This window comes from Lynx canadensis, chromosome D3 (genome assembly GCF_007474595.2).
Source record: "Lynx canadensis isolate LIC74 chromosome D3, mLynCan4.pri.v2, whole genome shotgun sequence".
Taxonomy (NCBI): domain Eukaryota; kingdom Metazoa; phylum Chordata; class Mammalia; order Carnivora; family Felidae; genus Lynx; species Lynx canadensis.
In genome coordinates, this window is record NC_044314.2 from 67,894,782 (window position 1) to 67,921,983 (window position 27,202).

The following is a 27,202-nucleotide window of genomic DNA, read 5'->3' on the forward strand; positions in this document are numbered from 1 at the left end:
TAGTAATTGTTGTCAAGACAGGGGTAACAATTTACCTTCCCATCAGCAGGAAACGGGGGTTCCATTTGCTCTGCATTGTTGCTAACACTTGGTCCTGTCATTTTTTTAATGTTAGCTATCCTGGTGGATATGAGTTAGGGCCATGTTTTTTGGTTTTAACTTGTACATTCCTGATAAATGAGCCTCTTCATGTGCTCATCTGTTCTCTGGGATATCCTCTTTGGTGAAATGTCTGATGAAGTCTTTTGCTCATTATGGTTTTTCTTTTGGGTTGTTTCTTCATTATTGATTTGTAGGAGTCTTAACTATATTCTACATGTAAGTCCTTTCTTTTTTCCTTATGTTTTTAAAGTTTATTTAGTTTTGAAAGAGAGAGAGAGAGCACACAGGCGAGTGAGCAGGGGAGGGGAATAGAGAGAGGGAGACACAGAATCCAAAGCAGCCTCCAGGCTCTGAGCTGTCAGCACAGAGCCCCACGTGGGGCTCAAACTCACAAACCGTGAGATCCTGACCGGAGCCGAAGTCGGAGGCTTAACCGACTGAACCACCCAGGCGCCCCTACATGTAAGTCCTTTCTTGAGTAAGAGGATCTACTCCATTTGGTAGGATGCCTTTTTCACTCTCCTGTAGTTTATTTTGACAAACAGAAGTTATTCATTTTAATATAACTGAATTCAGAATATTTTCCCTTTATGGTTGGTGCTTTATATATCCCATCGAGGAGTTATTTGCCTATTCCCAATTTATGAAAATATCTCTCTGTGTTTTCCGGTAAATGCTGTATTGATATAACTTTTATATCTAGATATGCAATTCATCAGGAATTGATATTTATGTTGTGAGGTAAGGGTTAAGATTCATAGCCATGTAAATATGCAATTAGTCTTGCGTGTGTGTTTGAAAAGAAATCATATTTTCCACATTTTAAAACTGTATCATCTTCTATTAAAGCAACTGATTTTATATATATTCTAGACCCCATTCTATTCCATGTTTCTACTTGTCTATCTTTGAGCTGATTTATCATTGCCTTAATTAATGTAGCTTTATATGTATGTCTTGATATCTGAATGTGTGTTCCTGAGATTAGTTCTTCTTCCTCAAGATCAGCAATTTTCTAGGGGAAAAGTGCCACAGAGCTGGGCTCACATCAACATTCTTTCCTCTTTCCAGAACTTAATCCTTTAAGTCTTGGTGGCTTCGGTGCCCTCCGATGCCTGTAAATTTAAACTTAGCTTTTCTAGTTTTTCTAAGCGCAGATCTTCTCTGATACAAGCTCATCTATCATATCTGGAAATTGAATGCTGAGCTAGCTTTTCTACTCCCTTTGCTCAGTAAACATTTCTTCTTTAGTTTCCATGCCTAAGACGATGTGAAGGTTCACTCGTATTTCCTTCCAGTCATAACGCGGTGAATCGACTTTCCCTTTTAGACTTTAAGATTCTGTACTGCGAGGGATCATGGATTCAGTAAAGGATGTATTATTACTGGATGGATGTAAGGAGGGCTGGCTGGCTGGCTGGCTGGTTGAATAATTTCCACTCACTTAAAACTGTGTTTTCATGAGGAACTGGGTACTTTTATGAATACGTCTAAGATTTTTTTTTTTTTTTTGTGGCTATTGCCTTTGCACCATGTTTCGCTGCGGCAATGTCTACGAAAAGTGAAGGAAGGCACTGAACATGTATTAAAGTGTGTTGGACCCAAGGTGAATCTCCAATCCAATTAGAGATTTTAATGCCTTTACATATCCAGTTTGTCCTTTCAAAACACTGTGGAAATTGTATCAGAAGATCAAGAAGTATAGACCCAGATCTTCCACTGTCCCGTCAGACTATGAGCTGAGATGTTCTCTTCCCTTCTCTGGTGTTCCAGGTGTAGGATGAGGTGCTCAAGCTCTTTCTATTCTGATATTCCAGAAGTTGACGAAACTCCGTAGCAGTGAAACCAGGCTTTTGGCTTGGGATTAGACCTGAAGCATGCCCTCCAGCCTGTGTACCAGATATTGGCTTTGAATCTATTCTCCTTAAGCTCAGAGCAGTGGGATTGGCTGGCTGAGAAGCAGCACTGCCGGGGTCTGAATTCATCAACGAGAGGAGCCCTTTTGTTCATTCTATCTACGTTTCCACGTTCCCCTCTTTCCCTCTGCTCCTCCGTTTCTTCATTCTTTCCATTCCGTGAACTTGCCTTCAGACGCTCTTGAGATACCCAGGATTCATAGAAGAAAAATTCGATCTAGTTCATAGCAGTCTTGTTGGGAGTTATAAGTAAGTCAACAAGCAATTGCAGTACGGAGTGATGGAGGCAGGGTGCACAAGGGTTATGAGAGCCCAAAGAGGCACCTCTCCCAGCCTGGGAGGTGGGGGAAGGCTTTCTGGAGGAGGCTAACCTTGGGCTCAACATTGAAGGATGAGTAAAAATGTTTGCTGGGTTTTTTTGTTTTGTTTTTATTTTTGTTTTTTTTTTTTTTTGGTAATATAGAGCAATGGTTCTTCCAAATCACCTTCTTTCGTCTTCTTAATACTTTTCTACTGCAGAAGCACCTAGGCACCATCCACTCTAGTAGCCTTAATTTGACAATGACTGGAGTTTTGTATATCAGCTTCATTTCTGCCTTCACCTCCTTTGCTACCTCTGTCTGTATCTAAACACATTTTGTTTTGATGCTGAACAATGTGCAAGTAAGTGGAAAACATCAGGATGGTTCTCCTTAAAATAGTTTCCCATCTTCCTCCTCAGAGGAAGGACATTTCCCAACTATTACAGCACTCTTGTACCTAGGAAAATTAACAAACCCATAAGGTCATCCAAGATCCAAACTTCCATATTACCCCCAATATCCTAAAATTGTCTGTATCGCTGTTCATTGTATTTGGTGGTTTTGTTTCTTTAATCTCTCTATTTTTTTTTAATTTTTTAACATTTACTCGGTTTTGAGAGACAGAGAGAGACAGAGCATGAGCGGGGGAGGGACAGAGAGAGAGGGAGACACAGAATCCGAAGCAGGCTCCAGGCTCTAAGCTGTCGGCACACAGCCCAACGCAGGGTTCGAACCCACGAACTGTGAGATCATGACCTGAGCTGAAGTTGGATGTTCAACCAACTGAGCCACCCAGGCGCCCCTAATCTCTCTTTAAAACAAAAAAAATTGGTAGAATTTATTTGAGGGGGAAGTTTCAGAAGGATATAGAAAAATTAAGCAGGAGGTACAGACAGTACCCAAATATCTCCTCTGCCCACACACAGTTTCCCCTCTTATTCACATCTTGGTTTTTAGCCTTTATCCCCTTTGAAACTAGAATGGTCCCCTCACTACTCCCCCATTGTGCTGAAATAATTTTCTTTCTTCTTTTTTTTTTTTTTTTTTTTGTATAGAGTTCCAGGGATGATTCTGATGGGCAACTGTGTTCAAAAACTGTTAATTGTAGTCCTTGTACGTAGTAACCACTAGAATGTATGGGTGAGGCCAAGGCAAAATCTGCAGATGCTCCGAAGGTATGCAGACAGGTATCTGCTGAGGGTGGGTCGCTGGATTGGTTTTGGCAAAGCCTCAAGGACTCAGCACCCACTTAAGATCGGAGGGAACAGCAAGGAAGCCTTGAGAGTTATCTTGGCCTCCTAGCATCCATTATATTATAAGAAATATAAGATATTAACAGAGTCTTTAATCTGACTTGAGTCATGGTACCATCAGGCCAGGAAGAACGAAGCTCACTGCAGCTGAACACGCCTCTTTGGTTCTCCCCTCCCATGGCTCCCTCCTTGCTTTGAGCCTTGCAGATGGATGGCCCTTCTAAGCCTTGGTTGGTTTCCTTGCCTTAGATGGATGGCCTTTCTAAGCCTTGGTTGGTTTCCTTGCCTTGAGATTTAGATGAGGAGCCCTCACTTGTCAAGGGTTTTGCAGATTGAATAAGCTCACAAGTGGCAGTTGGGGGGTGGGGGGACGGGAATCTCCTCCTGCTGCATGGCGTCTCTTTCTTACCATCACCACCCAAACCCTACCCCGCTTCCAGAAGCCTCACTCAACCCCACCCACATCCTCCAGAAAGGCCATGCATGCAGGCTCCAGCACCTCTCTCCTTTGCCAACCTCTTGCTGCTCTTAGTCCGAGGCTCAATTTACCTGGAACTTTTGCCCTGCTGGCCCTTCTCATGGGCTTATCCAGCCTCCACTCTGCCGTGTGCTCTGCAGGAGGGGAAGACAGCACGCCATCAGCTGCCATGAGCTCCGCCTAGCATTGTATACAGTCAGACAAAGACGAGAACCTGCTATTTCCTCAGCAAGCCCATGCGCCTCTCTGAGCCTCGGTTTCCTTGTCTGTACAATAGGACGATAAAGGAGAGCAGAGCAGTTAGGAGGCATGGGTCCCGGAGTTGGCTTGCCTCCGTGTTCTCTGATTTATTACGTGACAAATTACTCATCCTTCCTTTGTGACACAGGAAGGTGACGGCAGTGGATTATAACAGAGGGCCGTCGTGAAGATGAAATCAAGTAACACCCGTGAAGCCTAAAAACACAAGATACAGCAGCCATTATTATGCAGAATTCAGCGGCACACTGTAGGGGCTTAATAAATGTCTCACGTTCCTCTCCCATCACGCACAGTTGGTGGGCACCGCGTCAGCTTTTATTACAGGTTATCCATTGTCGTGTTGGACGTGGTCACAAAACCTACAGGTCATCTAAAAAAGACATCTGGTTTCCCGTCCCAGGCCTCGCCAGTATTAGAACATCTATACATTTTTAATTTCCTCTTTAATTTCAGGGTGTGGATGAAGAATGGGGGCGACAGCATATCTTGGGGGATGATTCATGGTGTCATTAAGTCTGCCTTGAGTTTCCTGTGGCTCCTGTTGGTCCTGGCTCTGCCCAGACTCAGACCCAGGAATTATTTTTGCCGCGTGATTGCGTCTGATGCCGGTGAATCCCATGTCTCTCCTTGTCTCGGGCCTCACTTTTTTGGTTCATTTTGTGCCAGTGGAATTGGAAAAATATATACATGCAGCTATGGGCTCTACCGGTTGAGTTTTCCACTCGGCTTTCTGCCTGGAGGGCATGTGATGTCACAGAAGGAAAAAAGGGATGAGTTTCAGATCTGGCCAACCGGGGTTCACAATCAGGCCCAGCCACTTTGCCGCGCAACCTTGGGCGAATGGCTTCTCATCAGTGAGACTCAGGTTCCTTATCTGCAAGATGGGGCGATAATTCTGATCCTGACGAGATCACGCGTTCAAATTGCGGGCACATACAGGTGCATTTTTCATTCTTCGCCTGACATCCATGAAGCATCTATTCATGTGGTGAAACAGTGGAGCCACGTTCACGGACATCCTGGCAGGGGAAGAGGCGTGGTTCGCGCTGGAGACACGGGTCTCAGCAGCTGGCTCATAATAATGTGGCCCAACAGACCACTTCAATATCCTTGTCCTTTTCTACTCAGAACAGGATCATATAGAGCAACTGCTTATTCTTGAACATCTGCCCTCAGTCTGGGGCCTTCTCTAATCCTGATGGAAAGGGCCATTAAAGGAAAATGAACAAGCATTAAGAATTTTTTTTTAATTTAAAAAAATTTTTTATTTATTTTTGAGAGAAAGAGAGAGAGACAGGGTGCAAGGAGGGGAGGGGCAGAGAGAGAGGGAGACAGAATCCCAAGTAGGCTCCGGGCTCTGAGCTGTCAGCGCAGAGCCCGACGCAGGGCTCGAACTCACGAACCATAAGATCATGACCTGAGCCGAAGTCATACACTTAACTGACTGAGCCACCCAGGCGCCCCAAGATTTCCAAACATACATTTACTAGTAGTGACGTTTTGAAATGAATAAGTAATACGTGCACATTGAAGGGCACCGCCCTTTGCCTTCATGGAGTGCTGGGGGCAGGTGGAGGTGGCCCCGGGCAACACTTCTGGGAACTGACTATCCCTATGGCCTATGTCCTCTCTGATTCCGCACAGATCCCTGTGAGATAGGGCGCTGTGGTTCCCAGTCCTACAGTTGAGTCATCTCCGGTTCTACAAGAAACCTGGCTGGGACAGAAGACAGCCAGGATTTGAACCTGGACGTGTCTGTCTTCCTCTGAAGCCCATTTTCTTAGCCTTGGAGGTTAGAAAGTAGAAATTCCAGTACTTCTGGATCTTCTGTATTTCCTATCTTGATATCCCTAATAGACCTTCATGAGGTTAAGCCACCAGTACTTAGAGCACTTTCATGGATATTTTCTTCTTCCTCGGTTCACTTAATAAACCTGCGACGCGCCAGTCATTGCCGCTTCATGCATTCATCGGCACACACTCGTTGAGTACCTACTAGGTGCTGCGGCATTGACACTTCATTCATTCATTCGGCACATGTTTGTGGAGCGGCTGTTCGGTGCTCTTGTCTCCACAACGTTGCCAAGTTGACCTGGTGTCCCCCGTTTCACAGCTGGGGACACTGAGGCTCAGTTAGGGGACTGTCCCCAAAGCCATGTGGCTGGTGAGTGGCAGAAGCAGAGTAAGCTGCCGGTGACAAATGCTATGTGGACATTGCAGGGCTCAGAGGAAGTTTAAGAGGACGGTGCTGCGGGCAGTGGGGTCAGCTATCCTGGGATTGCAACCCCACCTCTGTCACTGTAACCTCTGTATGCTTGTGGAGGTCACCCCACCCTGCCATGCTTGGAGGTCATGATTCCTATGTCCAGGTAAATACCTATGTTACAGGTAAAGACTGTGAATGAACGTGACCGTCAGCTCCATGAGGGCAGGTGGCCCATCCATCAGCTTGGTCTCCCTTGTGTGCATGGCACCCAGCACAGGACCTGGCACACAGGGGGTGCCCAACCAGAGGTAGCTGTGCCAGTGACGCTTGACTACCCAGTTAGGGGACCCACCCAGCACTGTCGTGGCTAGATGCGCAGGGAGGCCCGCTGGCTCCTGACGGCAGGGATGCTTGAAATCTAGTCTTTTTTGGATAGACTAAAGGCTGGACAGCAGAAGTTCCCAAGATGCTCCTGGAGTCTCTCCTTAGAGAAGCACGGTATCCCCGCCTAGCACTTGTCCACACCTGTGTCCCAGCCACTTGCAGAGCATCCCATCCGTTATCCCTCGCCCTGGCCAAGGTTGTGGGAGGCAGGCACAGCGACGTCTTGATTATCTGCCATCCATCCATCATGTGATGCTGATGGAAGAGGGTTTCATCTGTGCCCAGCTGTCCTCTACGGGCAAAAAATGAGTCTTCCCGGGCCCCTGGATGACGACAGCAGGCTGGTTCAAAACGCCCCAAGCCGGGTCAGACATGGAGAGGATCGTCCTGCCTCAAAAGGCAGAACGGGGACCCTCTCCCTGAAGCCTGTGAGAGGGCGTCTGCATTCACGTTCAATTCTGCAGTCTCCACCCGGAAAGGAGTGGATGCAAGGGGCTTTGTACTTTGGTAATGCAGATGGGAACTAGAGGCCGGCGTCGCAGAGATGTGGGTGGATTTCTGAACGGTAGACCCAGCCACCACTTCTTTCTCTCCTGCTGTCCCTCCCATCCCTTCCCCATGTCACCTGCCTACATCCCCCTCTTCCTCCTCCTCCTCCTCATCCATTCAGCGCCCCAGGAGTCTGCACAGCTTGGCTTGTGTTCCTGCTTCAAGCCTACCAGCTGAGGCTCTGAATGCACCAGGCAACTCCAAGAAGGCGGGACCCAGCCCACCCCACCCCCAGAACACCAGGCCCTTGGGGCCGAGCCCAGGGACCGCCCGGCTGGGGCCTGAGCCACTGCGCTGGGACGTTTTGGTTTGCACCCCTTATGGAAGGCACTGCACCTGGTGGGTCTTGGGGAAGGCGGTCCGATCTGGCCAGTCTGGTGGAGCTGGGGTCCCCGGGACTTGGGCCCAGTGAGCCTGTACCCTGTGTCCCGGGCACCAGCTCTCACAGCCTGGGGCCTCCAGACCCCCAGCCCTAGGCCGCTGACGGCTTGCCATGCCCCCAGCCCATCCCACTTGGTCAAAGAAGAAAAGGGCAGATCTTCCACTGCCAGCCTGCGCCCCTCCCACGTCCCCCCTCCCCTGTCTTTGCCCTCAGACACCCTCTTCCTTCCCCTCTCCATCAGTCGAGCTCTTTCCCCCTCCTCTCCGGACCCCCATCTCTCCTGACTGCAGGTGCTAGCTCGTCGGCTTCTTCTTCTTCCCGCTTCCCTCTGCCCCTCCTCCCCGTCTCCCATTCTTCTAGGACCTCTTCCTCGTAGACTCTGTTTCCAAGGTAGACTTGATTCAGTTCAACTACATTTACTGAGCAGCTGCTCTGTGCTGGGCTCAGTGCCAAGTCAGAGTGTGCAGGGGTGACAGCCTGTGCGGTCCAGACAGCAGGGCTGGGGGCAGTGGGGCTTCCCCGCCACCTCTCCGTCTGCCTTTCCCTCCTTCCTCTCCCTCCCCCCTCCTCCCGTTCCTCCTCCTCTTCTCCCTCCTCCTCCCCCTTTCTCCTGCCTTTTTCCTCCTTCTCTTCCCCTCCTCCTCCCCCTTTCTCCTGCCTCCTTCCTCCTCCTCTCCCCCTCCTCCCTTTCCTTCTCCTCCTCTTCTCCCTCCTCCTCCCCCTTTCTCCTGCCTCCTTCCTCCTCCTCTCCCCCTCCTCCCTTTCCTTCTCCTCCTCTTCTCCCTCCTCCTCCCCCTTTCTCCTGCCTCCTTCCTCCTCCTCTTCCCCTCCTTCTAACTTCTGTCCCCTCCCTGCCCCCATGCCCTGTCCCGGCATCCACAGCCAGCCCTCCGGGTGGGAGCTGGGATGAGCAGGATAGCAACATCCCGGGAGACTCAGCAGCAGGTGCTCCCGACGCTGCCATCCCCACATGGCAGACGACGGTTGAGGCTGAGCTCCCCAGACACATTCATCACGCCCACCTCCCTTCAGGGCCAAGGCAGGACGGAAATGACTTTTGTCGGGCTCTCGCAGCAGCCCACTGCCCCCGGCAGCTCCCAGAGCTGTTTATTTTAAAAAAGCAAAGATAAAGAGAATAGTGAGAATGCCGTCCTGCGGCTTGCTCAGGGAGGGGACTCCACCCCGATGATACTGACAGCACACCTTCAGGTCCCCACAACAGGGGCCCTCCAGCCCGTGTCCAGCGGTGACACAGATGGAAGGTGACAGCCAAGAAATGGGAAAGGAGGCAGCTGCTCCAGGGAAATTGTGTGGCTTCTGTCTTAGCACAGTGGGATTGGGGGGGGGTGGGGGCGGGAACCAAGCTTTCTCGGGCACCATGAGCCACAAGGTCACCTGTTCATTCATTCATCCGCTCATCCCTCCTGGAGCTTGAACTGAGGCTTTCATTGAGTCTAGCGGTGGGTTAGGCTTGAAACTCAGAGATTCTGGGAGAAATTGTGATCACCATTAACTGTTACTTGTTAATGATGCGCAGTCTCTAGTTCCTGGTTATTAATTGTGCATCTTGCTGCTCTTATTTGAGGAGCCAGGGCCAGCTCTGTGTTCCTTCCTGTGACTTCCCCACGTGTCATATCATGACGGGGTGCCTCCCTTTCAGACCGGATGCTGGGAAGGGCTTGGCACCAGGAGACTGGTGTGGCTGGACCACAAGAGGGGGACTCAAGGCAGGAGGCTGGGAAGGGAGTAGGGAGCCTGATCCCGCAAGAGAAGGACTGAGGGTGGGGGGAGAGTTGGTGATGGAGATAGCTTACCCACACCACCTCAACCCCGTGGCCTCCCCACCACACCCCCCCAACCATGACCTTGACCCTCCACCCAGCTGACCAAGGGAATAAGGAGATGAACACAGCCAGCCCTGTGCCCATCACTCATGGAATCATTGCCATGGAGACCAACCACAGACCTGCGGTCTCGGGAGGCTCTTGCCAACCCCAAGAGAGAGAGACAGATAGGATGGTTAAAGCTTTGGCCTCAGGAGCTCAGGAAGGCAGAATATAATTCCCTAGAAAAGATCTTGATCCCCTTGCCCTGTCTGTACCCTCCTCCGCCCTCTGGGTATCTCCTCAGGGGGACCTTCGGTTTCGCTTCCCTCCCAGATCCAAGAGCCCTTTGGGACATTGTGGTCAGCTCATTTCCTTCTAAACCATCCTGTGTGATTGGGAGCGGAAATGGTGATACCACACAGCAGTGAGCAAGAAACCCTCTTCAGCATCTTGTACCCGAATCCCAACCCTCCCCACCCCCGCCCCAGTGTGCAGGGGGCTGGATCCTATTGTCACAACCGGAGCAGCCGTCTATAGAGAAGCAGAATAATGACTAGAGACCTGCATATACGTGGCCCGTGGCCGCCCTCAGGCCCCAGCCCCCGGCCCTGTCTGCTGTGCCAAAGCTCTGACATCCCTACCCCTTTCGCTTTTTCATAAATGTTGACTTTGCCGTGGGTGGGAAGGGGGTCGTTTCTCTTAGGGAGAGGGCAAATAGATTTTATTTATTACAGGAATGGCTGAGGGGACTCTGGTCTCTCTCCTGTAAAGATGCCCTTTATTTTATAGTCTATAATTTCGTCTCGCTGCGAGGTTCCCATTTTTCAGAGGGGGAGTGTTTTTGGCTCCGCCTGTTGTGAAAATGCCTCTGCATCAAAGCCAAGCCTGGTGTAGTCCTGGAATAGAAACCGTCTGTCCTCTCGTGTATAGACTCAGTTTCATGTCTCTTTTATGAAAGCCTTTCTCTTCTGGGGGAGGGGGGCGGGGGGGGTGTTTTTCTTACCTCCACCCCGTAAAACAATTGAGGGGTGTCATGGAACATCCCACTGAGACATATTTGGGTCATTGATTCTCAAAAGCCCTGCTTGGTGGGACCTTCCTCTGGGCTTGGCCCTAAGTCAATAAATAAATACCCCCCCCAACCACCACAGGACCCCCTCGAAGTCTCCAAGGAGCAAACGACTTATGTCACAGCGGGCCCTGGGGTGGTGGGTCCTATCATGTCAGACAGGATGCCTCATAAATCTAAGCCACTGTCCTCGCTGCCATTTTAATCTACTCACACGTAGTTAGCTGGGTTTAATTAGAGGCAGAAACTACATCTCAGAAAGCAGCAAGAAATCATTTGCGTGGCTTCAGTTTACGCTTGAAGTCATTTGGTTCATTTGAGAGCGCGGTTAGGGACGGCACGTCCAAAGAAAACTCATATTAGTGCCTGTGCATAGTGGCCCTCGTACCAACCACACAGACTGTATGAATTGCGTGGTTTCTACTGACCGCACTTGTCTTCTTGGCACAGGATCAACGAGGAGACCGGGGATGCAGACAGGTCCCAGCCGGCGTCGGCCCTGAGCAGACCCCGGACCATGCGGAGCCAGACCTCGGGGGACAAGTCTGTTTCACCCCTCTCCCTCCGGCGACAGAAGTACTACCACTTGGGGGACAGTGATGAGTGTGGCGGGCAGAAGCAGCCCACGGAGAGACTGGGAGCACGGTCTTCCTCCCCGGCTTCTCGGAGTCCAGACTCGTCCCCAGGGTCCAGGGAAAAGCTGCCCAGCCCCTCGGCGGCCCTGTCGGAGTTCGTGGAAGGTCTCCGGAGGAAGAGAGCTCAGAAGGGACAGGGCTCCACGCTGAGCCTGGAGGACTGGCCCACTCTACCCATTTACCAGACCACCGGGGCATCCACGCTGAGGAGGTCCAGGGCGGGCAGTGACGAGGGAGACCTCTCGCTGGGGTTTGGGGCACAATCGGCCCTGGAAAAGGAGGGCGCTTCCGGGACGTCGGCCGGGCTCCTGCGGTCCACCAGCCTGAAATGCATCTCTTCCCCCAGCACAGAGGGTACCACGCTGCTGCCCAAGAAGCCGAAGACCAGGTTCAGCTCCTGCGATTCCCTCTTTGAATCAGGGCAGAGCTCGGGGAGAACACTGAGCTCCCCAAGCACATCCAGGGACCTGGTCTTGTCACCCACGCTGCGCCCGCGGAGGCGCTGTCTGGAGTCCTCACTGGACGAGGCGGGCTGTCCAGACCTCGGGAAGGAGCCTCTCGTCTTCCAGAACCGCCAATTCGCCCACCTCATGGGGGAACCTCTGGACAGTGATCCGTTCACCTGGAAGGTCCCAAGCCTCAACTACAAACGCAAGACCAAAGTGGATTTCGATGACTTCCTCCCAGCCATCCGGAAGCCCGAGACTCCTGTGTCCTTGGCCAGAGCGGCCAAAGAGGGTCAGGACAGTCCGCGGCATCCGCGCATCCACTTTGAGACAGAGGAGGCCGACCGGACCTTCCTCTCAGGGATCCAGACCATTTTGAAAAAGAGTCCGGAGTCCAAGGAGGACCCCGCTCACCTCTCTGACTCGTCCTCCTCCTCCAGCTCCATCGTGTCCTTCAAAAGCGCCGACAGCATCAAGAGCCGACCAAGAATCCCGCGGCTGGACGGTGACGGTGGCGAACGAACATCCCCCGAGAGCAGAGAGCCGGGGGCAGGGAGAAAAGACGAGGATGTTGAGAGCATAATGAAGAAATATCTGCAGAAGTAGGAGCCAGTGCAGGTAAAAGAGGCAGGCGGGGACTGTTCTTGGGGAATGAAAACCAAATAGCCCACGCGGGTCTGGCGGCCTGGAGACAAACCTGTTGCTGTCACTGCCTTCCACGCTGTGAGTGATTTCTCTAGAGACCACGGGTTTTAGAGGTTTTTGCGGAAATAATGAGTTGCCGTTTGCAAAGCTGTCTGCTAGGTGCCACTGATCCCTTAGCACTTTAAGATGCGGACCCATCGGAAAGCCGGGGGGTCCTGTGGGGCAACACTAAAGAAGGTTCTGGGCTTCGGGTTTCCCCACCCTTGCCTGGTAGTCTTTCCAGGGCTCCATCTACCTGGAGCTGGACGAGCCGAGATGGCATTCTGTCCACCTGACGACGGCAGATCTGTGGGGGAGGGTCAGGCCAGGGTAGAAGGGGCTTTGAGAATAGTGGAGCGGAGCTCTTTTTTTTTTTTTTTTTAAAGAGACAGAGAGCATGCAAGAGAGAGAGCAGGGGAGGGGCAGAGAGAGTGAGGGAGAGAGAGAACCTCAAGCAGGCTCTAGGCCCAGTGCAGAGTCCGACGCAGGGCTCGATCTCATGACCCTGAGAGCATGACGTGAACCAAAATCAAGAATCAGACGCTTAACCGACTGAGCCACCCAGGGGCCCCTGGAGTCTGACTCTTGCATTAAGTAGCCAGAGAGAAACTGAGGCCCCAGGTTGGGGGGAGGGGCAAGTACAAAGTTGCCCAGAGAAGCAGTGGGAGAAACAAGGCTTCCCTCTGCCTCCTCTCCTCCCCCAGTGCTAATCCTGCCACTTCTCCAGAGTAAAGGTTAAGAAGAGGGGTCCACTTCTCATAATGGCTTACAATTCATTGGCTGGGTATATCAAGCAAGTCACTTAGTATCCACAGTAACCCCAAAAGGTGGTTAGTATGATTTATTCCCATTTTACAGGTTGGCAAACAGAATCAAAAAAGTTAAGGCCCTTGTACGAAATCACCCAGACAGAACTGGCACCCGTAACTCCGGAGACCCCACTTGTATCTGCAATACGTCTCCTCGGGTGCCTATTCCAAGCATGCACATGAATAAGCTCAGAGCCTCCTTGAAGGAGCTGGATTTTATTAAAGAGGTCCACTGACCCCCCAAGCTGAGGCAGACATCAGGACCATCTAAACGTAAAGGGATGTGGGGACCCCCAGGCCCCGACCCTCACTGGTGAACAAATGAGGGAAAACCCCAGATCGAGCCCCCCCGCCCAGTGAGTCTGCCTCCAACCCAGCCACCTTCACTCCCATTTCAGTGCTCTCTGCCCAAGGCAGTCTAGCCCCTGACCCTGGGCACGTCTCAAGCCTTAGGGCACCTCATGGATCCTGGTTGAAGTGCAAAGCCAGTTAGGGGAAACTTGGCATCAGAGGAGAAGGTGTAAGAACCTCCCTCTGGATTCAGACACCAGGCAAACCCCCTCCCTAGTAATAACCCGCGGCCTCCATAAATCTCTTAGTCACTGAACTTGAAACAGCTCAAGGCTCCAGTATAACGGAGCGGTCACATGCAGGTGCTTCGCCGGTGCCTCGCCTCAGTCCCCAGCCCTCCTTCCAGAGGCCTCCTGGACCCAAACGAGCCACCTGGCCTCCACGTTCATAGATCTGCTACTTCGAGAGGCACCCTCAGCCCATCAAAAAGCCATTGCCCCTTCCTTGGAGATGGGCTTGGACTGTATCAGAGCAAATTAATTTGACTTAACATGGCCTTCTCTCTGCTCTCAATTACCGGGAAGAGATGTGATATTCATTTACATTATTATGCTCTCGGGGACACGGAAAGCAGTTTCAAAGGCCAAGTAAAGGGCACACGTCCATGAGGGGAACAGTTCTTAGCCGAAGTCATCACAGAACATCTTGTCTCTGCCATTTTTTTTTTTAAACTCAAGTCCTTCCCCCTCCCAGCAGCGCTCACCGTGGTAAAGGAGCATTTGCCAAAAAATATCCTCCACCCTGACATCCACGCTGGAGGCATGAACTGAACAATACAGCCCTGTCCCCCCTGAGCAAATGTATTGTGGGATTCAGAACCCAAGCAAGCCCCTCAACGCTCACTTCTTCCTTGTAGCTGGCCGCGACCCTGGGCACGTGATGTGACCTTGCCAAGCACCTGTGTCCGCAGCTCGAAAATGGGGCTACTAATAGTCACCCGAAGTAACACCATGTGTCCGGTGTGAATGTCAGAGACCCCTAGCCTAGGGCCCAGCACCTGCCGGAGGCAGTAAGGGTCAGGTTGTGCTGTGCTTGGACATTTTGGCCCTTCAGCAGCTCTGTCCCAAGTTTCTTTCCACTCATTTCCCTTCTGCTGCCTGCACTCCTTCATCCCTCTGGGTGGTGTCTCTGCAGGAATGTCCCCCTGGGGACATGGGATCGCAGGACCTCCATCCCCAGAACAGCCTTCCTATATCCCATCGATCAGCTCTGACCTGCGTTTGTTTCCAGCTTCCTGAGATAGACTGCCCTCGAAGACTTCCTGACTCCACAACTGTCTGGAGAGAGACAGAGAGAGAGAAGAGAGAGACAGAGAGAGAGACCAGCCAGACCTCCCCAGGGGCCCTGAATCCAGAGCCGGCCAGCATGGCTGCACTCAAGAGGCAAGAAGACCCCAGCAGGAGGCATATCCCTCAGGCATGGGGATCCCAGCTTGCTTGGTCTGTACAAAATAAAGTGATAGCTGCTTGGCATCTGTGCTTCCTCTCCGTTCTGTGATCCTGTCCCCGGGGACTCTGGTTGTTCGACTGGGGGCAATCCGGGTAGAAAGTTTCCAAGGAATGGAATCAACCCAAACCGTATTTTCGAGTGCACACTTCTCTCCCCCCTACATGACTCCAGGCAATGGCCTTGCTCCTCCTCACCTGCCCAAGTCAAACTCAAGTGTCACCCCCTCCAGGAAGTCTTCACTGATACATCAAACTGAAACAAATGCTCTGTCTCCATTCTCCCTCAATCCTCCCATCATAGCCCCCTTGTCTGTCTACTGTCTACATTGTGTATATATGGGGAGGCAAGCGTTCAAGATAATTTTTTAACTGTTTATTTTTAAGAGAGAGAGAGAGTGCAAGCATGAGCAGGGGAGGAGCAGAGAGACGTGGAGGGGACAGAAGATCCAAAGTGGGCTCTGTGCTGACAGCAGCAGGCCTGATGAAAGGCTTGAGCTCATGAACCGCGAGATCATGACCTGAGCCGAAGTTGGACGCTCAACTGACTGAGCCACCCAGGTGCCCCAAGCATTCAAGAAATTTTGAATGAATGAATGAATGAGCCACTAAAAAAGTTAATGAACCTACACACTTCGAATGCATGTGACACACTGACATGAATATATCCCCACAAATGTGCGCCCATATCAACATTGTAGATCCCCGTGAACATGTGCTCACAGGCCCCCATACAGCTCCTCGCATATACAGCCCTACCATCCAAACACAAATATCCACATGTACCACAGACCACACTCCCCCAGGCATGTCTATAGTTTGGGCACCCACTTCTTCAAATATCCTTGAAGTCTTAATAATACTAAAACTATAGGCTATTTATTGCTTATTATTCATATACTGTGTTGGACACTGGGCTAAGCATTTTATATGTACATCTCACTGCAACTTTATAAAAAGTCCTGAGAGATAAATACACTTCTTATTCCTTGCTTGCAAAGGCAGTTGCTAGCTTACGCCCACTTTTGGGATGCCAATGCTGCCCCTATTTAAAGTCCCACCAGCATAGACTATGTCCTGCCCCAAATGCACCTCTATTCCTAGGGCTCCTCTGGGATAGCCAATTGGAGCTCCCTCTGTGTGTTAGTTTGCAAGGGCTACTGTAAAAAAAAAAAAAAAAAAGTACCACGAACTGGATGACTTACACAACACATAGACTGCCTTATAGTTCTGTGGGCTAGACGTCCAAGATCAAGGTGTCAGTGGGTCTGGTTTCTTCTGAGGTCTCTCCTTGGCTTGTAAATGACCACCTTCTCCCTGTGTCCTCACACAGCCTTTTGTCTCAGCACATATCCTTGCTATCTCTGTGTGTCCAAAATTCCTCCTCTTATAAGGACACCAGATTGGATTGGAGCAACCCAAAGGACTCACTTTAACTTAACTCACTTTAACTCAACTCACTTTAACTCACCCCTTTAAACGCCCTATCTGCAAATATGGTCACATTCTAAGGTACTGGGCATTGGGGCTTCCTTCCCCAAACGCATTTTGTAAGGATCATAATTCAGCCTGTAAACACGTGCTGTGCAAAAGTAGGTGGCAATTTCATTTGTTAAGAGCAAGCGTTATTCACGTAGTGATCAGAAAAATATGTCCCAAGCTCCCGGCTGGGTCCCCCAGTGAAAGCAATTATGGAATTGGAGAAAAGATTTGCACTGCCTTCCTGGCATTGGGGTTTTGCAGAGATTTTTAGGGCCTGGAAGCTGGGCATTTCCGTGAGCCTCTCTTCCTGTGCCCGCAGGATTCCTCATTCAGCGGATATTTGTTGAGCACCTGCTAAGTGCCAGGCGCTGTCCCCTACAGGGGGGATCCATGGCAAGCAGGAACCCCTCTTCCTTTTCTAGAGGCAAAATCCTAGCTGGAAAGACAGTAAGCAAGAAAATAAATTTGTTGTCAGAGAATGCGAAGTGTGATAAGGGAAAATAAAGATGAAATTATCTTGCTGAGTTCCCTGTTAAAAATTTACTGGACTTTAATTTAATTTTTATTTCATTTCATTTTTAGACTCTTTTTAAGTTTATGTATTTATTTGAGAGAGAGAGGGCATAAACAGGGGAGGGGCAGAGAGGGAGAGAGAGAATCCCAAGCAGGCTCCACACTGTCAGCACAGAGCCAGACGCGGGGCTCGAACTCCCGAACCGTGAGATCATGACCTGAGCCGAAACCAAGAGTCCGATGCTTAACTGACTGAGCCACCCAGACACCCCTGGGCGTTTATTTTATGAAGGACATTTTGGTAAGGGAGAGACGAGTCGTTATTCTTCAATGGTGTGTGCGCAGTGCACCCAAAAATGTTAAGCTCAAGTCATAACCACAAAGCTTTCCTCACTGTTCAGCAGGAAACAGAAATCCCAAAGATGCTTGTTAGAAGTCAGCCGTCCCCCTGCCCCGCAAATCCCCCAACTCGACACAGCCTGACACAGAAGGTACTGGCCCAATGTGGCCTTCCTGCATGCAAGCCAACTGCAGAAGTTCCCAAGCGGACCCTGGTGTCACATTTCTCCTTGCTCACTCAGCCCAGGACCCAGCACAATAAACACCACCCAAGCCACCACTTCTGTATCAAAATGGCTCACGTCCTGGGCTCTGCCATCCCCTCCCTGTGTGCCCTCAGCCACTTCCCTTCTTTCCGGGCCCTCCCTTCACTCATCCATGTAAAGGGTCTGGAACTCAAAGCACTGGTGCCCGAGTTGGAGGCTCCGTGTGCACAGCCACACCCTTCTGTGGCTTCCCCGCCAACATAACCAGAGCTATTTCAAAGGTGAGGGTGTTGGGAGGCATGGATCCAAGTGGGTTAAGTGGCCAGCCCCAACTTCTCCTCTGGTTTCCATGCCCTGAGGCCATGTTCAACAGCGTGCTTGGGTCTTAAAACAACCCTCCAGTCTCGGGACGAGAAGAAGGACTTGAGATAATTCTACAGGAAAGGAAAATGAGACTCCAAGAAGGAAAAGATGAGTCCAAAGACACTCAACGGCAGATCTGAGCTTAAGACCCAGTTAACATTCTTTTCATTCAATAAATATTTATGGACCTCCCTGCCACCCCACGCCCCGGGCCCTGTTGTAGGTGAGAGGATAAAGCTGAGGCTGGGGTGGGCAGAGGGCTGCCTTCATGAGACTCTCGGTTTTCGGAAGACTGATAATGAACTTGGAGTTACACATCGGCCATGCCTCCATCACCTGATCCCCCATCAGTCATCTGCCTGCTACAGGTCACATCTCCCTGTATCTGCACCACCTCAGCCCTGCCCGGAGCCTTCCGCAGGCCACCAGGGACCCAGCTCTGTCCCAAGGCTCCTGGCCATCTGCACAGTTTAGGGCTGAGCAATTGAAGGTTTGCATTCTTCTCCTAATGCCAAGGATCGTTAAGTGGGAAAAACAAGAAAAGGTAGAAATTGCAGCCGGGGGACGCAGATGCCAAAGGATGTCGGATATAGCATGGAAGGCTCTAGATGTGATTAATGGCTTAGCCAAGCTCCCGCTGCTGTCTTTGGGAGGTGATGGGCAGCCGAGCTCTGTTCCCACCCTCCCCCTGCCACCAAGTCCCAGTTGCTTATTTACCTGTCAGGGTGGGCAGCTGCCTTCAGAGCATGGTGACAGATGCAAAGCAGCAGCCCTGGTGACAAGGTGAGGCAGTGTCACCGTTTGTTAAGAACCGCCGATAGCTCCCCACTCCTCATAGGTCTGCAGGGAGCTGGGTGCTGTGCTTGGTCAAATTTCAGCATCACTTCTAGGAGGCAGGTGTTGGGGGGTCTGTTGCCCTGTCAATCACCCCCACGCTTTCTATACATGAAAGAATATACAAGTGACTCAGATGCTGCTTTATCACTAGCTGCATGAAGGCCCGGTAGCCCCTTTCTGGGCTCTGGTAAAATCGCGCTCATACCACACGCCTTCAGCTTGCAGGGCTCGGTGGGGTGGCTTACGTAAACAGTCCCCATCTCCCATCTCCCATAATTGAAAGCTTGTAATCCTCCTGCTTGGGCTGGCCGCAAAGGGTAGCAGGAGATGTGGCTATGTTTGCCAAAAACTCTTGGCTCAGTTGGTTGAGCATCTGACCCTTGATCTCGGCTCCCGTCACGATGTCACGGTTTGTGAGTTCAAGCCCCACGTCGGGCTCTGCGCGAACTCTGTGCTGACTGCGCAGAGCCTGCTTGGGATTCTGTCTCTCCCCCTCTCAAAATAAGTAGACAACAACAAAAAAAGCCCTTGGACTCACCTTGCCCCTCATTGTCCTTGCGAGGGTCTGCGGGCGGGAGGTGGAAAGACCCTGGGGGCATGCTCCCTCTGGAGGTCATGGGGCCCAGTCACTGGGAACAGGTTTGGGTTTACGCCTGCCTTTGCCATTTTTAAAGCTGTGACCTCAAGCACTTTACCAAATCTCTCTAGGCCTTGGATAATAAGCAGTGGGAGAGGAGACCCAGTTTGGGAATTAGTCTGGCCCACAGAAGCATCCGCCCAAGGACTACTGAGCCCATTTTATGGGTGACAAAACTGACGACCGTGCTAGCAACGAACGGGCTGCGATCAGAGTTCCAAGCTCCCTGGTTCAGTGCTCTCTGGCTGACCTCCAGACCTCACGACCTGGTTGCCTGGCCAGGGTGGGGAGAGGCTGACAGGGTGTTCTGGCTCTGACACAGGCAGAGACCCCCCTACCCAGCGTGAGTGACCCCCCTACCCCCTACCCAACCATTCACCGCTATTGTCAGTTCTGATCTCAAGCAGCATCCCTGAAGGAAGGGGTGTGATGGGGAGATGGCTCCATGAGTGCCCAGCGGCTCTCCTGACGTCGAAGGAACCCATTTCCATGCCTAGTGGGTAGAGTGGCTTATCCCAAACTGCCATAGCATGAGAAGCCGCTGGACGGATCTAAATCATTCTTGCTGCTGGTGGTCCATCAAGTGTCTCAGTGGGAGCCAGGTGGGTGCCACGGCTCACAGACCGTGGACCACAGACGGTGAACCACTGCCCGCTAGAGCTGGCCACGGAAGTCCCCAAGGGGAGTTTGAAGAGCAGAGTGAGCAGGGAGGGGTTTGCAGGGACCTTCTCTGTGGCCCATCTTCCTTCCATTCTCAGCCTTCCCTGACTTCTCAGGTGGGCTCGTGGGGGCTCTGCCACAGTGTCCACATGCCTGCGTGTCCCTCTGCCGTCGCATTTACAGTCCGGCTTCTAGCCTCTGTGCGCTCGCTGCTCCCTCCCACCTAACCGGGAGCTCAGGACCCAACTAGGGTGATGCCAAGGCAGTTCATTCGCACAACCAGGATTCATAAAGCGCTGCTGTGTGTTGATTTATAAAGCACTGCTCTGGCCCCCGAGATACAACAGTGACTCAGGTAGAAAGACATGCATGCCCTCGTGGAATTTACATTCTAGCTGGGGGTAGGGACAAATGGTAGACAAGAGAAGAAAGTAACACACGCAATGCATCAGTTAATGAAAAGGGCGGGGGAGAAGAAAAATGAAGCAGGGAAGGGGTCTAGGGGGCATTGAGAGGGGTGTGGGGGAATATTTTAGACGGAATGAGTAGAGCAAGGCTCATTGAGAGAGAAAGATTTAAGCAAAGGCTTGATAGGACTGAGAGAGCCAACCATAAATGGGGAAGAGCATTCTAGGCAGAAGGAACAATCAGTGCAAAGGCCCTGAGGTGGCAGCATGAATGCAAGGAAGCCAGCATGGCTGGAGAGGGGTGAGTGAGGGGGCAAGGAGCAGTGGAAACGGTCAGAGAGGTGACGGGGGCCAGGTGATATGGGACTTTGTGAACATGTTGGCTCCAACTCAGAAAGCTTTGGAAGCCATTAGGGTGGCCAACCATCCCACCTGGCCCAGGACTGAGAGGGCTCCCAGGACACAGGACTTTCAGTGCTCAAACCAAGAAAGTCCCAGGCAAACCAGGTCAAGGCGGTCACTGTAGAACCACTCCAGTGTTTGGAGCTGTGACACGAGCTGACCTGGGGTTTATGGCAGTCACCCTGTTGCTGAGTAGAGAGGAGACTCCAAAGGACAAGAGTGGGATCAGGGAGACCAGTGTGGGGACCGCTAATCCCAACCCCTGCAGAGTGCAACTCGCCTGGGACACTTCTGAGCCTCCATTTTCTCATCTGTGAAACGGAGGCAGTGACCCTTGGTGGCTTCGTCAACACAAGGAGTAAAGAAGACAAGGCATGGGGAAGCGTAGTAAGCCCTCAATGCTGCCAGCTGCTCTTTCTTTCCCGGGATCCTTCTCCCACCCTCCAGAGTGAGTTAGAGGATGTTCTTAAGGACTGTTTTTGGGAGCCCAGTGGAGCCATTCTGCTCAGCCGAGTGGGGAATATTTACATCTTCTTCTCTAAAGGCAAATGATTTCCTCGAGATGCTGAATTAGTTCCCAGGCAGCCTCCGGGCTGTCTTGTAACTACACAGAGACGAGTGTTAACGGAGCCCCCATTTGTCCAGCAAACCAGAACGGAGAGGCTTGAGGGCTGTAAATATCGGCAACTGCACTTCTCCCAGCTCCGCTGTCGAAAGCCAGCCATGCCTTTCGCTACTGCTCTCCCCCTCTTCCAACGCGCGCCTTTGTTCATTCATGGCTTTATTGAGCAGATATTCGCTGAGCAACTATTTTGTGCCAGGTGCTGTGCCGGGCCCTGGAGAACCAAGCAGGGGTAAGCAGGACAGGGTCCTGCCCCGCCATGGCATTCGTAGTCCTCTGAGTGCAAGACAACACATCGAAGCGTCAGGCGAGGGGATCAGTGCAGAAAAACAATAATGGCAATGATATTAACAATAGCTCACGGTTCTTACCCGATTGAGACTGACGTTTCGTACAGTGAAATGCTCGGTTCTGAAGTGCCCTGTTCAGTCTGTTTTGAAGAATTCCTATCAAAAGGAGACGTCTAGACAACCCAGAAAGTTCCCCCATGCTCCTTCCTGGTCAAATCTCCCTCCCCAACCCCAAGCAACCACTGTCCTGATCTACATCATCACAGGTTAGTTTTCCCTATCCCAGAGTTTCGTGTAAATGAGATCACGTAAAATATACCTTTCCTGTGTGCTTGGATTTCTTTCCCTCAGCAAACCATTTCGAGGATGCGTCTATGTCATAGGATGAATCAGTCATTTATGGGTTTTTTTTCCCCTGAGTAATATTTAATTATCTAAATATACTATAATCTTTTTTTAACATATTTTCCCATAGGTGAATATTTAGGCTGTTTCCTTTAAGGAACTCTTATTTTTTTAAATATTTTTTAAGTTTATTTATTTTGAGAGAGAACATGCACACATGAGTGGAGTAGTGGCAGAGAGAGAGGGAGAGAGAGCTCCAAGCAGGCTCCACAGTCAGCAGAGCCTGACTCGAATGCAGGGCTCGAACTCGTGAACTGTGAGATCGTGACCTGAGCAGAGATCAAGAGTCCATGCTTAACCGACTGAGCCACCCAGGCACCCCTAGGGAGCTCTTAAGAAAAGAGCTGCTGAGAAGATTGGTCCTCAAAGCTTTTCATGGACATTCTTGTTTTCATTTCTTGGAGATCGACACCTCAGAAAGGATTGGTGACTCACGGGGCTAGTGTATGTTCAACTTCTTGAGAAATCGCCAAAGTGTTTTCCAAAGTGATTGTGCCATGTCGTGGCCCCACCAGCCACGATAGGGTCCCAGCTCCCCCACACTCTTACCCACATTCGGTGGTGTGGGTCCTTTGGTTTTAGCCACGCTGGTGTGTGTGTGGTAGTATCTTATCAAGATTTCAACTGGGGGGAGCCTGGGTGGCTCAGTTGAGCGCCCGGCTCTTGACTTCGGCTCAGGTCGTGATCTCACGGTTTGTGGGTTCAAGCTCTGAAGTGCAGAGCCTGCTTGAGATTCTCTCCCTTCCTCATTCTCTGCCCCTCCCCTACTCGTATGCTCTGTGTCTGTCTCTGTCTCTTTCTGTCTCAAAATAAAGAAAAAAATTTAAAAAAATTTCAATTCATAGTTTGCTCATGACTAATAACATTGAGCACTTTTTCATGTGCAGATTGGCCATTTGCATATATTCCTGTAGGAAGCTTCTGCTCACATTTGTGTTTTTTAATTATTGAATTTCTTTTCTCCGTATTACCAAGTTGTACAAACTCTTAATATATTCTGGGTGCAAATCCTTCGTCAGATGTATGTTTTGCAGCATTTCCTTCCAGTCTGTGGCTTGCTTATTTATATTCTTAAAGGTGAATTTTGATAACAGGAATTTTAATTTTGGTAAAGCTCCGTTCTTTTTTTTTTTCCTCTTGTGATTCGTACTTTCTAAACCATTTCAAAGAAACCTTTGCCTGCCGAAAAGGTCATGAAGATATTCTCCTATTTTTTTTTCCTACCAGCAGGTCTTTGTTTTAGCTCTTATATTTAGGACTGGGATTACTCATAATAATACCAGAGATGTGTCAAATGCCTCACATGGAGTGTCTTATTTAATTCTTCTTAGAAATTCCATGCAATAGGTATGAATATTAATTTTTACATAGGAGGACTCTTATGTAGATTTCTTGTTGCGTTTTTCTCATTCCTTCAGTTGTTTGTTCCACAAACACTTATCAGAGGTTCATATGGGAGCTGAGCAGACCTGCCTTGAATTTGCATTTGACTTGCACGTTGAAGAGTCTCAATTCCTCTCCAGAGAGAATCCAGGGAACACAGGACACAGCGACTGTGACTGGGAAGGACCTCACAGAAGAGGGTTTGGGATAGCCTTTGGAAGTTGGGTAAAATGCAATGTTCAAGTACACGAAGAAAAGACATCAAGAGAGAGGAAGTAGGTGGGCAAAGCCTCAAGGCTGGCATCCCTCTCACTGGAATGGTTTGTCCAATGGTAACGAGTATGGTGCATTGTAAGGATGGCTCCAGGTCTTCATCTGTCCCCATCCCCTTGCTTCATCATTGACCTTGGAGTTCCTTCCCTCCACATGAAGTCCTTCCTTCCCCTTGTGACAGTTTCTTGGGTGATTAAATGAGGCAGAAGCTACAGCGTGTCGGTTCCAAGCCTAGGTCTCAAGAAGTGTCTTAATCAGCTAGTGCTACCATTATAAAATATCACAGACTGGGTGCCTTAGACAATAGAGATTTATTTCTCATGGTTCTGCAGGCTGAAGTCCAATGTCAAGGTGGCAGTGATGTAGGTTTCTTTCTAGAATTTCTTCCCTTGGCCTGAAGATGGCCACCATCTCTCCTTGTGCAGAGAGAGACAGAGAGAGAGAGAGAGAGAGAAGACCTCTCTGGTGTTTCTTCTTAGAAGGACACAAATCCTATCAGATCAGGACTCTACGCTCATGACCTCACTTGACCTTATTACCTCCATAAAGGTCTCATCTCCAAATACAGTCACATGGGGGATTAAGGCTTCAACATAAGAATTTTGAGGGAACACAAACATTGTGTCCATAGCAAGCGGTCTTGCGTGTATCCGCTTGCTCTCCTGTGCCTCTGTCGTTGTCATGGGGACACGCCCAGACTGAGCTTCTAGTGAAGGAGAAGTACGTGGCACAGCACCAGCTCACCCCAGCCATCCTAGACGAGGCCATCCAACACCAGCCTGCACCCAGCTGGCCAGCATGTCACCTGAGTCGTGTGGCAAGCAGAGGTATAAATGAAGCTTGGAGTGCAAGGTGTTTCTTGAGGGTATCACCTGTGAAAAGCAGTAATGGGAAGGAAGCAGGATTGGGCAGAGAGCCTCAGGTCATGATACACCTCTGATGAGGTCCCAACCAATCCCAAAGGGAGCTCTGGAGCAAAGACTTCCCTTTACAGGAGTCTAGCACTGGGCAGAAATAGCCAGGCTCTAGAACCCTACTGTGTTCAGTCATTATCTGAAGGTGTCCTGGAAGGATGTGGTCTTGGCTTGAAAGCTGAGGGAGATCCCGAAGGTACCAGCAGCTGGAGGCTGTCACGTAATGGCGCACCTTGCAGCCGGACAGATAATTCTTTTAGAGGACAGATGCAAGCAGTGCACCCCCATGACCGCCACACACAGACAGGCGAGAGAGTCCAGCCATGACCTGCAGAGCAGAGCCAACACCCAGGCACCAAGCAAGAAGCACTCACCTTTGTAGACCCCTGGGCTCTTGTGGAGGCTTGTTATAGTGTTGCAGTGGCAACAGGCAACTGATAAGATGAGTTAGCTCGGCTCTCAACAGGTGTAGACCTCACTTCTCACTGGGGAAAGATGGGGCCCCGCCCCCGCCAAAGAAATAAATAAATAAATCGGGCGCCTGGGGGGGCTCAGTCAGTTGAGTGTCCGACTCTTGATTTCAGCTCAGGTCGTGAGCCCAGGGTCGTGGGATCCAGCCCTATGTCAGGCTCCACACTGAGCATGGAACCCACTTGGGATTCTCTCTCTCTCTCTCTCTCTCTCTCTCTCTCTCTCCCTCTCTTTCTCCCTCCCTCCCTCTGCCCCCTCCCCTGCTCTCTTTCTCTCTAAAAACTGAAAAACTAAAATAATAAATAAATACATACATACATACATAAAGTCAGATCAAATCACACCTCTGGTCAAGATACTTCCTCGATTCCTCATCCCACACCCATGAGAAAACAACACCATTACCCCAGTGTTTTCTTCTCTCCTGCTACGACACAAACCACCCTAACGCTGAGCAGCTTAAGATAACCATATATTGTTTCTCACAATTCCGTGGGTTAACTACACACTTTTGCTTCACATGGGATGGGCTGGGGCCCCGGGACAGCTGGAAGGTCCAAAATGAGCTCCCTCGCCTTGCGAGTAGTTAGAGGTGACTGCTGTCTGGGAGGTCAACTGGGGCCATTAGCTGGGTGCCCATGTCCTCCTGTATGCGATCTTACTCACATAGCTGCTTGGGCTTCCTCCCAGCATGGTGGCCAAGTCCAAGAGCAAACATTGTAAGAGGTGAAGGTGGAGACTGCTGAACTCCTAAGGCCCGCATCACTTCTGCTGTTGTCTATTAGTTGGCCCATTTTTTTAAATTTATTTTTTAAAATTTACATCCCAGTTAGTTAGCATATGGTGCAGCAATGGTTTCAGGAGTGGATTCCTTGATTCCCCTTACCCATTTAGCCCATCCCCCCTCCCACAACCCCTCCAGTAACCCTCTGTTTGTTCTCCATATTTAAGAGTCTCTTATGTTTTGTCCCCTCCCTGTTTTTATATAATTTTTGTTTCCTTTGCCTTGTGTCCATCTGTTTTGTCTCTTCAAGTCCTCATATGACTGAAGTCATATGATTTTTGTCTTTCTCTGATTAATTTCACTTAGCATAATACCCTCTAGTCCATTTTACTGTGGGAGAAAACTACAGGAGGGGCAGAACTGTTGAGAAGTGTGGTCTATTGCGGGTGGGGAAGGGGATGTCACTAGTGCCACTGAGTACCAAGACCCTTCATGATCTGGCCATGCTCTGTCCAATATGGTAGCCACCATAGTCCAAATTGAGACGTGTTGTAAGCATACAATACATCCCAGGTTACAATGATATAGTTCCAAAAAATATAAAAAGTATCACTAATCATTTTGTAGGTGCATTACAAGTTGAAATGAGAAATCTTGTGGTTGTATTGGGTCAAATCACATACATTATTAAAATTAATGTCACCTGCTTCTTTCTACTCATAATTTGACCATCCAGAGATGGTAATAATTTGATTATCCAGAGATGGTAATAATGCCTTTCTACTGAGTAGTGCTTCTTCAGCCCCTACCTGCCTCTCTGACACCTGATCCAACTTTTGCATTCGCCAACTCCTACAGCACTGGCTTCCTGTCAGTTCCTTGCTTATGTCTGATCCTTTTCCCAGGCTCTTGCTTGTGCCTGGAACGTTCTTCCCTTGAAGCCTGAGCATCTGGTTCCTTCTCATCCCTTGGACCCCTGCTTAAATGCCCCCTCCTTCCAGAGTCTAAGCAGACTCTGCATGGTCGTTTTATACCTCACTCCCTGTTTATTTTCTTTATGGCCTGAATCACAGACTGTGCTTTAGTTATTGGTCTACTGATGTGTCGTCTGTTTCACCATTACAGTAAAATCCACAAGGACAGGAATGCTCTCCTGGTGTAGAGCAGGCACTCAAA

General features: G+C 50.2%; 1 protein-coding gene across 1 annotated transcript in view; it reads left to right on the plus strand.

Annotated features, from left to right (window-relative positions):
• The window catches only part of MYO18B (myosin XVIIIB), a 259,486-nt gene extending 244,361 nt beyond the window's left edge, over nt 1–15,125 (plus strand). The window contains 2 exon segments of the mRNA XM_030336763.1: nt 11,179–12,427; nt 14,884–15,125. Coding sequence (XP_030192623.1) covers nt 11,179–12,415 — 1,237 coding nt within the window. The 3' untranslated portion in view covers nt 12,416–12,427; nt 14,884–15,125.
• The last annotated feature ends 12,077 nt before the right edge of the window (nt 15,126–27,202 follow it).